The sequence below is a fragment of the Oryx dammah genome, unplaced genomic scaffold (genome assembly GCF_014754425.2).
Source record: "Oryx dammah isolate SB20612 unplaced genomic scaffold, SCBI_Odam_1.1 HiC_scaffold_29, whole genome shotgun sequence".
Lineage (NCBI taxonomy): Eukaryota > Metazoa > Chordata > Mammalia > Artiodactyla > Bovidae > Oryx > Oryx dammah.
The window spans coordinates 3179831-3191002 of NW_024070213.1; the positions used below are offsets into that span (position 1 = coordinate 3179831).

At 62.4% G+C, this 11172-nt stretch overlaps 1 protein-coding gene across 3 annotated transcripts in view; it reads right to left on the reverse strand.

The window, feature by feature from the left end:
- Positions 1-11115, reverse strand: part of GRAMD4 (GRAM domain containing 4) — a 63561-nt gene extending 52446 nt beyond the window's left edge. The window contains exon 1 of one of the 3 annotated variants that reach the window (XM_040234529.1): positions 11037-11115. In XM_040234529.1, the coding sequence (XP_040090463.1) occupies positions 11037-11065 (29 nt within the window). In that variant the 5' untranslated portion in view covers positions 11066-11115. Of the gene's footprint in view, positions 1-59; positions 189-1141; positions 1446-11036 lie in introns of those variants that run through there. The other 2 variants (XM_040234530.1, XM_040234532.1) reach the window with 2 other exon arrangements.
- Positions 11116-11172: the final 57 nt, after the last annotated feature.

Below are 11172 nucleotides of genomic sequence, written 5' to 3' on the forward strand. Positions count from 1 at the left end.
CCGGACTCCTCTGAAGACAGCCGGTTCCTGCACAGCAGAGGCGGCTGCCTGATGCCGACCATCACATAGAGGCTTCTCTGCGGCTGGCGAGCAGCCGTGTCTCTCCTCCTGCCTCCAGTGGGCTGGTCTCTCGCCAACGTGGATGGACCTTGGCACCCAGGAGGCCTGACTCCCCTTCCAGGCGCTGCCAGGGGGCCTTCCCAGAGGCCTCTGCTCCTCGCCTGCCAGGCGGAGGCGGGGATGCGGGCGGTCACGTGGGGTCCCGGCCGTGCACGCTCTGTCCTTCCCACCTGCAAGGAGGCGCCCGGGGCTGGCAGCTCATGAGGGTTACTGGGGCAGACACGTGTGCCAGGCTCTGCCTGCCCCAGAGTCACAGTCCTAGACGTCCAGCTTCACAGGCGACACTCAGGCCGAGCCCAGCACCTCGCCCCCCAGACCAGCACTGGTCACCGTCCCCCTGGCACGAAGGCTGCCACGGAAGGAGCAGTAGCCACAGGGTGGTCCCCGAGGCCTGGCCCGCCCTCCCGGGCCATCTTGCCAGCAGCTCCGCCCGTGACCCCAGCTCGGGCCCAGAGCTCTCTGCCTGCTGACTCAGCTTTCACTTCCTCTCCCTCAAACCTGCTTGGCGGCAGTGAAGGCACAAGTCTGCTGAAGAGCAGGGTGAACCTCAGTCCTCTGAACCCCGCTCCCGGTCCAGCACCCGTAGGTCCCTGCTGCCACCCACCCCCTCCAGCCCTCCCCGACTCTCAGATGCTGACGTGTCCACACATCTCCCAACTGCCTCCAACAATGGTGGTGAAACAAGACGCTTTTCCTCCTGATCCAAAAGGTACTCGCCTAACAGGATGGGGAGGGGCAGGGCCACAGGGGAACCCCCACCCCCTGCAGGCAGCAACGGGCACAGGCCCTCAGGGGGACCTCCCATCCAGTCTCCCCCCGACCTTCCTCTCTGGATGGACTAGGAAAAGGGCTGCAAACACCAGCCCCTGGACGCCAAGGCCGGCACAGGACCCCAGGGGCACACCCAGGGATCAGGGAGGGGGACACCTCAAGGCTCAGCCTGCAGAGACGGGGGCGGCGGCCCCCACCCGGCCCCCGCCGGGCCCGTGCCCCCCAGGGCTCCACCCCTGGGGCCCCACACCTGCGAGATGATTCATCCCCTCTCAAGGCACAGCCGCCAGCTGCGTGAGTGCTCTGTGGCGACCACGTGGGCGTCCTAACTCAGTTCTTCTCAGAGGGAGATTCTGGTGATACCGGAGGTCAGTGTGTTTTCTTGAGGACTCAAGTTGCATCAGAGTTCTAAATGCCAAGCTCCTGCCCGAGGCCACCGCTGACACCTGTCTCCTGGTCTCTGCCATCCCAGGAGCCCTCCGGGCACGCCCCCCCGTCCCCTCAGCCGTCACTGCTCAGACTGGGCTCCACTCAGGGGTGTGGCATGGTGCCCACCACAGAGACCCCATCCCGACGGTAGCTGTGACCCCACAGCTGTGACTGCGGTCACAGTCAGCCCGGAGCTCCGCAGTCAGAGACGGGGAAACGTGTCCAGCTGAGTATCCCCTGGCAGCTGCCTGTTATGGGGGACCCAGGAGACCCTCAAACATGAACCAGGAAGCAGAAGGGATGGGGGTGGCACAGCAAGGAGCTGAGGGGGGCCACCCAGCGGCAGTTGGGGGGGGTGATGAGCAGGGAGAGCCGGCCAACAGGACCGCAGCAGGTGGCCTCCAACAGGGCAGGGGGTGCCCTCCCGGGCAGCGCCCCAACCCAGGGCAGCCCCCGCCCGCTGAGCCCCTGGCCAGCTCCTCCCACCTCCTCAATGCCCCCTCGCAGTACCAGGGGATGCGTGGCACCATCTTGGTGAGGGCCCAGCCCCACAGCAGGGGGACGAGCACCTTCACGGTGCTCAGCTGAGGGGCCATAGAAGGGACAGACGGCCACGTGCCAGCCACGCGTCCCACAGGCCCACCCCAGCATGGCCTGGAGCCCAGGCCTGCCAGAGGGGTAACCACACACTAGCGGGGTCTCCAGGAGCTTTGGAGAGGGGCTGACCTTAGGTAGACTGACCCAGGCCAGCTCGCGCCTCTCCCAGGAAGAGTGACACGCTGACCCACAGGTGTAGACGGCACTGCGTGAGCAAGGCTTCCTCACGCACGTAGACAGCACCGTCCATACCCAGCCTGGCCCACGACACGTGGTGCACGGGAACCAAGACGCTGAGCCACGCACAGAGGCCAGCCGGGGGCCTGTCCACAGTCCCCACATTATCAAGAGGGGCACCGGCGGTGCCAGGCATCTTCCGAGCCTGCCCACGTGGGCAGGCCCCTTTGCTCTGAAGGGCAAAGCCAGCAAGCACCCGACCGGGACCAGGGTGCCCTGCCCCCTGCCCACCAGCTCAGCCCTAAAAAGGTGGGCACCCGGCCGCCGCTCACTGCCCCACCTGCCCGGGGTCTGCTCAGCAGCCTCCAGCCGCCCCGCCCCACCCCCAGGCCCACAGGGGCGGACAGAGCCCTGCCGGAGCCAGCGTGAGACCCGAGAGAGCCTGAGCGGAACTCCCCCAGTCCTCTCCTTCCCAGAAAGGGACCCAGCCTCCGAGCCCCGGCCCTGCTCCGCTGCGAGTGCCTGGGCCCACCAGTGTCTGAGTCAAGCTCCAAAGGGTTCGGCCGGCAGCCCTTCTCCTCATGCGGCCGAGGCCGGGCCTCCAGGCTGTGTTTAAAGCTGGCTCTGCGTTCACATTTCAAAGGGATGCCACAACTGTGCCTGTCCTCACAGGCCGGGGTGGGGGGCGGGGGTGGTGGCCAGGCACTGCAGGGGGCCCCCCAGTTCCCTTTCTCTCTCCCTGCAGACCTCCTGGAGGAGGCAGAGGCCCCCTAGCCTCTGCAGGGCCCACGCACTGCGCAGAGAACACCTAGCGGCAAGCGTTCCGTGCCAAACAGCAAGGACCCGGGGGGAGCCAGAGCTGCGGGCACACAGCACTCCAGCCCTTGAAGCCACTCCCCAGGGCCCAGGACAAGGCGGACCCCGCTCCGCAGGTACGCTGGAACTGAGGGGTTATGCCAAAGGACGGCGAATCGGGGAGCCGGGTCTCCCGCTGCTGGAACAAAACTGACTCATCAGCAAGGGGAGGCTACAGACTAGGTCACCAGCAGGCTCACTGAGTGCAGACACGGCGGCCACACACAGGAGCGGCTGCAGCTGTGTGCACGCCCTGCTCCGCCAGCTGAGCGGGCCCAGAGCAGTGACACCCTGGCAGCACGAGGTCGGGCTGGGCTGCGTTTCTGAAACCATCGTCCAGTGAGAGGAGAACTGGCCAATTCCAGGGCTGGGAGCACCCGTCGGGCCGGGAGGAAGGAAGGAGCTGCCCACATCGCCCCACATTGACAGGGGCTCATCAACAGAACCCAGGAGCCTCCGGGAGGTGTTCCCAGCGGCCAGAGCTGGAACAACTGGCCCCACGAAAGTAGTAAAGTGGAACCGCACTGGAACTCAAGGCATAACAGAAGTACACGTGAATCCACACTGACATTAGAAATGACTGAACAAATGAATAAATGAGGGAGAAGAGACAAGTCCCTGTTCAGAAGATTCCAAATCACTTACAGACACCCTACCCTCAAACCTCTCCCTTCCTTCCGGGAAGGACGGCACGGACAGAGGGGAAAGGGTCCATCGACGTCAGCCAGGCGACCGCAGCCAGCGTCACAGGGGCCAGTCACGTTGACAGCACGCGCCCTGATGGCGTGGGTGAGGGCTCGTCACCTCTCTGCTCTTCCTCCCAAAACCCACAGTTCCGTTCAGTTCAGTTCAGTCGCTCAGTCGTGTCCGACTCTTTGCGACCCCATGAATTGCAGCATGCTAGGCCTCCCTGTCCATCAACAACTCCCGGAGTTCACTCACACTCGTGTCCATCGAGTCCGTGATGCCATCCAGCCATCTTATCCTCGGTCGTCCCCTTCTCCTCCTGCCCCCAATCCCTCCCAGCATCAGTCTTCCAATGAGTCAACTCTTCGCATGAGGTGGCCAAAGTACTGGAGTTTCAGCTTTAGCATCATTCCTTCCAAAGAAATCCCAGGGTTGATCTCCCTCAGAATGGACTGGTTGGATCTCCTTGCAGTCCAGGGGACTTTCAAGAGTCTTCTCCAACACCACAGTTCAAAAGCATCAATTCTTCGGCGCTCAGCCTTCTTCACAGTCCAACTCTCACATCCATACATGACCACAGGAAAAGCCATAGCCTTGACTAGACGGACCTTAGTCTAACCCAGAGGAAAACATTCAATTCTGATGGGGAGTTTCCAGCTGTCCAAACTCCAGGGGAGATGGATCTGCAGTGAACCTAATATCCCTCAAGACTGCAATTCCCTGCTGGCCCAGTGGTTAAGAATCCGCCTGCTAACGGAGGGGATCTGAGAGGACCTCACATGCTGCTGAGCAACTAACAGTCCATGCTCTGCCCCAGAAGCCACGGTGCTGAGAAGCCGGTGCACTGCGCTACAGAGCGGCCCTACTCGGCGCAATCAGCAAGAGCCCGTGTGCGGCGGCCCGGACCCAGGGCAGCCAGGAATGAACACATAAACACGCTTAAAAACTCCTCCACTGTCAAGCCATCAAACACAAGAGAAGTCCAAGAAACTGTCCCAGTCCAGAGGATCGGAGCGAGATGTGACAACTAAATGTAACACGGTGTCTCGGGTGGGGTCCTGGGATAAGAAAAAAGGACATCGCGTGAAAACTAAGGATATCTGAACAAACGACAGGCTTCACTTAACGACATATCCACACTGGTCCGTTCATTAATGATAACGCCATTCCACACTAAGGTATAAAATGGTAGTAATAAGAGAGACTGTGGGAAGGGACAGGCACGGGGCACCCTCTTTGTGATCTTTATAAAGTTTCTGTAAATCGAAAACTGTTCTAACAAACACGGTGGATTATATAAAGAAAAGAAAAGAAAACCAAACACCCAGCAAGCAACTCAGTGTGGGGCGGGGCGGGCAGGGCAGGCTCACTCAGCACTTATCCCATCACACCCAGGACACCCACAGCCAGACCTGGGCCTGCCCTTGAGCCGCTCTGGAGGACACAGGCAGCAGAGCTGCAAAGTCAAGTGATCACACACTAACAAAAGGTAATCAAGAGAGAGAAACGGCGGGGCAGCCAGAGATGCCGTGGTGTCCACGCCTTCACAAACACGCCACCCCCACCATCTGCAACCCTTCACCCCCAGACCCTGTCTCCAATGAGGCCAGCCAGGGAAGGGATGAAAAGGGGACCCCTGCCCCCCAGGAGCTCAGAAGGCAGGCGGGTGAAGAGAGGACCACACATAGGACAACAGGCACAAGGGCCCTAAATGCCGGGGCGAGGGAAGGCCAGGAAGGCTGCCTGGAGGCGGTGACTTGCATGCAGCTCACGAGAGCTAACTGCGTCGAAGGCCGCTGAAAATGAGTCACGTGAAATGGTTCATGGTGCCAGCACGGAGTTCTCAGACAGCCACGAACTGACCTGACCCCAGGCGCCTGGTGAGGCAAGGAAAGCCACCCCAGACTCATGAAAAAAGGGGGTCCAGGGCGACCTGGGGTCAGGAAGAGAGGCTGCACTTCAGAAGAGGCGCCCCGCACACTTCTGCCACTGCACGCTGCCACACAGATGAAAATGCACCCCGCTAAGTGACGGAAGGCAGAGTCCAACGACCCCAGAGCGTTACGATTCCACAGCTACGAAAGGTCCCGGACAGGCAAATCCGTGGAGACGGAAAGCAGATTAGCGGTTGTCAGAGGCTGGAGAGAAAGAGGGAATGAGTGATTGCTGAAGGGGGTGATGAAAACGTTCTAAAATTAGATTGTGGCGACGCTTGCACAATTCTGTGGATCCGCTGGAAGTCGGTGAACTGCACTCGCGATGGGTGGATGTCACGGAATGCCAACTGGACCTGGGTCAAGTGTACCCTTCTCACTGTCCAGGCCTGCCCCCTGCCCTCAGGGAGCCCGGCCCCTCCCCACCGCCAGGCCCCCAGCTTAGCTCAGCCACAGGTGGGCTCCCCACAGCCAGTACCCCAGGACCCAAAGCTGCTGGCCCCTGGAGGCCAGGCTGCAGAGGGGCCCCCCAAGGGCAGAGCAAGGCTGTGGCCTCGGCTCATTGCAAGGAGTGCCTCCACTCACTCCTACCCTAGCTGTTGAGACGAGGACAGACGGGAAAGCGCCAGCCCCTGCCTTCTGGGAGGAGGACAATGACTGGCCAGGGAGGGGGCAGCAAGTGAGGAGGGCTCTGTAGTCAGGGTGCCCAGGGAAGGCCTCCCCAGCAAGGCGGGGTGGAGCAGAGATGTGCCCAACACAAGGGTCTGCCGTGCCAACAGCCCTGCAGGCAGCACCCACCGACCGAGGTGGAGTGGGGAGGGCTGGAGAGGGAGGCTGGGCCTCTTGGACCCAGGGCTGGGCTCAGCTGTGCCCACCCCATACTCCACGCTGGGGGGTTGGGGGGGGGCCTCCTGCCTCCATGTGCCACGTACCCCGCCCACAGGGAAGGGCTGGAGGCAGCGGCATGTCCCACCGAGGCAGGGACCTGATCACAGAGGGGTAAGTGTTTCCCCGGGGGCCTCCAGACCACCAGCCCTGATGGCGCGGGCACACACGGTTCTCCCAAACTGGGTCTGGCAGCACCGGGGGGTTCTGGGCAGGCATGCCTCCCCCCGACAAAATCCATTCCCGAGGGACAGAACCAGGCTTTCTGAAGTCCTCCCCACTTCACAGAGGGAGCCGCCCAGGACCAGAGTCAGGTGTGGCTCCTGGGGTGTGCTCTGAGCTCCCAGAGGACAAACAGGGCCGCTCCACCCAAACCAGCCAGTGCTGGGGCAGGGGTGCGCTGCCCTCCTTAACCACGACTCTCCTCCTGGGGGAAGCGCAATGGCTGGGGCCCCCACCCAGGGCCTTCCTGGGGCAGGCGGTGCAGATGCCGCCAGCTCGGGCCAGGGCCAGTTTCCGGGCCTCGGGTTTCTACATTCCACACCTAGACCTTTGTTTCCTGAGGCCCAGAGAGGCTAAGCATCTTGCCCAAGAACACACAGCGACAGACTGGGCGTTTTCCCCACTTGACCCCACCTTGCATACGGTACTCAGCTTAGGAACAAACACCCAACTCTGCCACTCACCAGCATGTGGCCTCAGGGAAGTTACTTAACCTCCCTGTGCCCAGGCTGCCTCATCTGTAAGAGGGAGCTAATAACAGCCCCAAGCTCCAGCTGTTATGAAAACCAATCACGTAAAGTGCAGGGAACATGACCAGGCCTGGGGTAAGAGATGCTCTTGCCATTAGCGCACCTGTGATGGCATAGAGACTTCTCATCGTGACCATAAACTTACTCCTTATGCTTCTTTCACAAACCCCCAGAAATTCCACTGATCATCAAGAGCACAGCCTCTGCAGCCAAACAACCCGAGTTCCCATCCTGGCTGAGCCACCTAGCTCACCGGGGGCTGAGACCAGCCGCCCACCTCTCCAGACCTGTTTCTGCATCTGCGGGAAGGGGGACAGCTGGGCTATGAGAACCACGCGGGCAGTGGGCGAGACACACCGCGCACGTCGTCTGATGCTGAACCGAGCGATTTCTATTTCTCTTTTTCTTTTTGACAGACCAGTACTTCTTGTCTGCTGGTGTAACCACGGGGGACTTTAATCACAGAGCTTAAACATAGTCACATCCCTGATTATAACTCAAAGGCCAGTCTTAACGAGAGCCCCGAGACGGCGACTGTCATTAGTGGTGAATTACAGTCCCAAGCCGCTGCCCAGCCCTCGGTTCAGTCCACAAGCCGACGCCAGAGGCGCAGAGAACGCGGTCTTCTCTAATTAGGGAGACCCTCCCTTTCTTGTTCCAACTCTGTCTGTAAAAGAAGTCGGATGGCCTCCCTCTAAGTTCTCAAGTGAACCAATCGCCTTTCTCCGACGGACGCCAGCCCTGAGCAGACGGCCAGGCCGCCCCTCCGCTGGGCTGGCTGGGCCTTCACTACCCTAGTCACGAAGTGAGCATCCCCGTCAGGGACCCGGGCCGCCTCCTCGCCCTGCAGCCAGCACCTGAACTGTCACCCCCGGTATGAGGGCATTTTCTGGATTCTGCCCAGGACAAAGACTCAAGGAGAGCCGCCACTGCCATACCACCAAAAGCCGAGGAGAACTCAGACCTCGACCCTGTGTGGTGCCCAAGGCCCCCAAGCCAGTTTTCGAGTCCCCGACCAAAGGCCTTCCGAGCACCACCTGAGTGGCCACACCGCAGGTCTGGGGTCATAAACAAGCTGCTTGCCCCAGGCCAGAGTGTCTGTATTCCTCGTCGGCACCTTCACAGCCCATACCTCATTACCCCCGATTCATTTTTAAATTCTTTAAGAACAGGAAGGCTCTTGCTACAAGCCCCAAAGCTGTCCGAAACCCCGCTTGGGAGCAGACCTGTAATAAGCCCCCCGCCCACCTCACAGGAAAGCGGGCAGGCCGGTCACGTGGTCCCCAGGGGGTCTTCCTTTCCAGCGGACGCAAGCCCTCTGCGGACCAGAGATCCCTAGATGCTCAATGAGGCCCCAGCGCACCAACTCCACAGAAGCCCGCCATCCGGACACACACAGGGACTCAAACGGCAGAAGCCCCGCGAGAAGGGAGATCAGCCCAGGTCCCTGAGAGGGTGCGGCCCCCAGAAATGAGGGCCTGGCTGGAGGCACACTGCTCCACAAGGGGAACCCCACTCGCGCGCAAAGCTCAGGCACAGACGGCTTCAAGAGGGAACTCCCAAACCAAGACGTGTGGGGAGCTGGAAGGGGCCCCCTGCCACCCAAGAGATGACTGGAGACAGACAGGTGGCCCCGTCCACCCATCTGAGGGTGCTCAGAACCACCCACACAGGTCAGACCCTGGGAACATCGAGGGGAGCCCTGCACTTCTCCGATGACAGTGATATGCAGATACAAAGAGGAAGCGCGCTTTGGGCTTGCGGCCTCCCCTGGCGACAGCGCTCTCGCTAGAACCTGATAATACTTTGTGTTCATCATGCCCAAGCCATTACTCTGTTCCATCAGGGAGCAAGAAATGGTGATTCAGGAAAAGCCTGCCCAAGGCTCTTCGTCTCTGGCTGGCGAGTGTGAGGCCCAGGAGGGCAGGGGAAGCAGGGGTCACATGGAGCTGGCGACCATTGGCTTCTTGACACCCTCTCTGGCTGGAGAGATGAGAGGCGCGCCTCAAGGGCCGACAGCTTGGAGGGACCACCAGGTTTTCCTCTCATGAAGGGCCCCTCCCTGCCTGCTTTGGTGGGAGAGCAAGGCTCAGGGCGGCCAGGATCACACAGGACACACTCGGAGACTTCCCTGTGCAGCTTCCAGGAAATGCCTCTCCGGAGCGTGGCGGGGGCAGACAGCACAAGGACAGGCCCTGCCCATCCCCAGGCCACACCCCACAGCCCATCAGCCACAGCAGCCCAGCAGAGAGAAGGGCAGAGGAGGGGAGGCACCCATGTAGACACCCCAGGGCGGTGGCGGGGGAGAACCCACCTCCCCAGGCCCCAGGACCAAGCTGGCACACCCTGCCCCCATGAGTCCAGCAATGTCCAGACTGCAGGTCAAGACCCCTGCCCATGGGCACAGTGCTGCAGAAGCAGCGACATCAAGGCTGAGGCAGAGGGAAGGTCAGGAAGGCCAGGCCCCCAACCTGGACTCCTGGCAGGGAGTCTTCAGAGGGGCAGCGGCAGAAAGGAGGGGCAGGTTTACCGAGGTCCCTGATCCCAGGGGTCCCAGCTAGCTGGTTGTTTGCCCTTGTCCCATCCCAGCAGGGGACAAGGGCAAACACCTGGGACACATTCACCCAACCGAACTGTGTGTCCCCACATGGGCGGGGGACACATGGGCAGAGTCAGGGCAACAACAGCCGCCCAGAAGGGAAGGGCACCACGGCCTCTCCTGGTGTTGGGATCTCTGCCCTGGGTGTGTCCAGTCCGGAAGTGGGGTGGGGGCTGCATCATCTACTGCTCTCATCAGCCCCCTCCCCACTTACTGCTGGGGAAACTGAGGCAAGGGAGGGCTCAAGGCCTTCCTGCCCAAGGTCATCAAGCAGATGTCTTGCAGACAAGACCCCAAACTTCTCTTTCAACCGCTGCACAGCCCAGCTCATCCCGCCAGGCCCAGGCCTGAGACAAGCCCTTAGGCCGGGCTGCGATGGGGGCTGGGGCCCAGGCACCTCCATTTTTGTGTGGGGTGGTGATGCACAGAACTAGGAAGGCGAGAAAGGAACCCGGCGCTGCAAAAGGTGTGCCCAAACCAAATCCTCCCCGCCTCCGGAAATGTAGAGCCGGCAACACCCCCAGGGTGGGCTCGGCTTCCAGCGGGTGAGCCTCAGGTCCAGGGCCCAGGCCTGGGCGCTGCTCCCCGCACGGACAGGTGCCCCAGCCCACCTGGTGGTAAGCCTGCCCAGGGGGGTGCAGGGCCTGCCGGGGCAGGGGGCGCCCCAGGTTGGGGACTGCTGCCCTACGCCTCACCTCCCCGTGAGGCTGGGCCCCAGCAAAGCCCCACCAGCTAAAAGTCCGGAACAAAGGGAAAGGAGATGGGGCAAATGGAGGGGTGCGGGGAGGGCAACTTTTTGGCGGGGTTATTCCCACGGGAATAGGGGCCGGGGTCGCCCCCCACCTCTCCTGTGTCCCCCAGGAGTGAGTTCCTAAGACGACATTCACCGCACCCACCCGCCCCAGCCTGGACCCGGCGGCCTGCGCTCCATCGACCACCCTCCCATCTCAGGCTCCGCGCCCACGGGACGTCCTCCTCTCCCAGGCCGGCCGGGCATGACGCGGACCCGGAGACGCCGGGGCCCGCGCGCGCGGGAGGGGGGTGGCCGTGACGCGCGCCCAGGCCGCGCGGGACCCGGGGGCGTGTATGCGGGGCGCGCCCGCGCGGGTCCCGGCTCGGAGGGCCGCTGGCTGCGGGCGCTGGGAGGACACTGCCGGGCTTCGGGCCGGCGAGCCCCCGAGCGGGTCTGCGTGTCCGACGAGTGGACGTCCGCCCGCGCGCGCCGCTTACCCTGCGCGGAGATCGGGGCCACCTCTCATCCACCCGCCGCCTCGGCGCGCCCCTCGCCAGCCGCCCGGCCGCGCTGCACCTGCCGCCCGCGCGGGAGCCGAGCGGCGCCGGGGAGCCCGGAGGAGGCGGCGGCCCC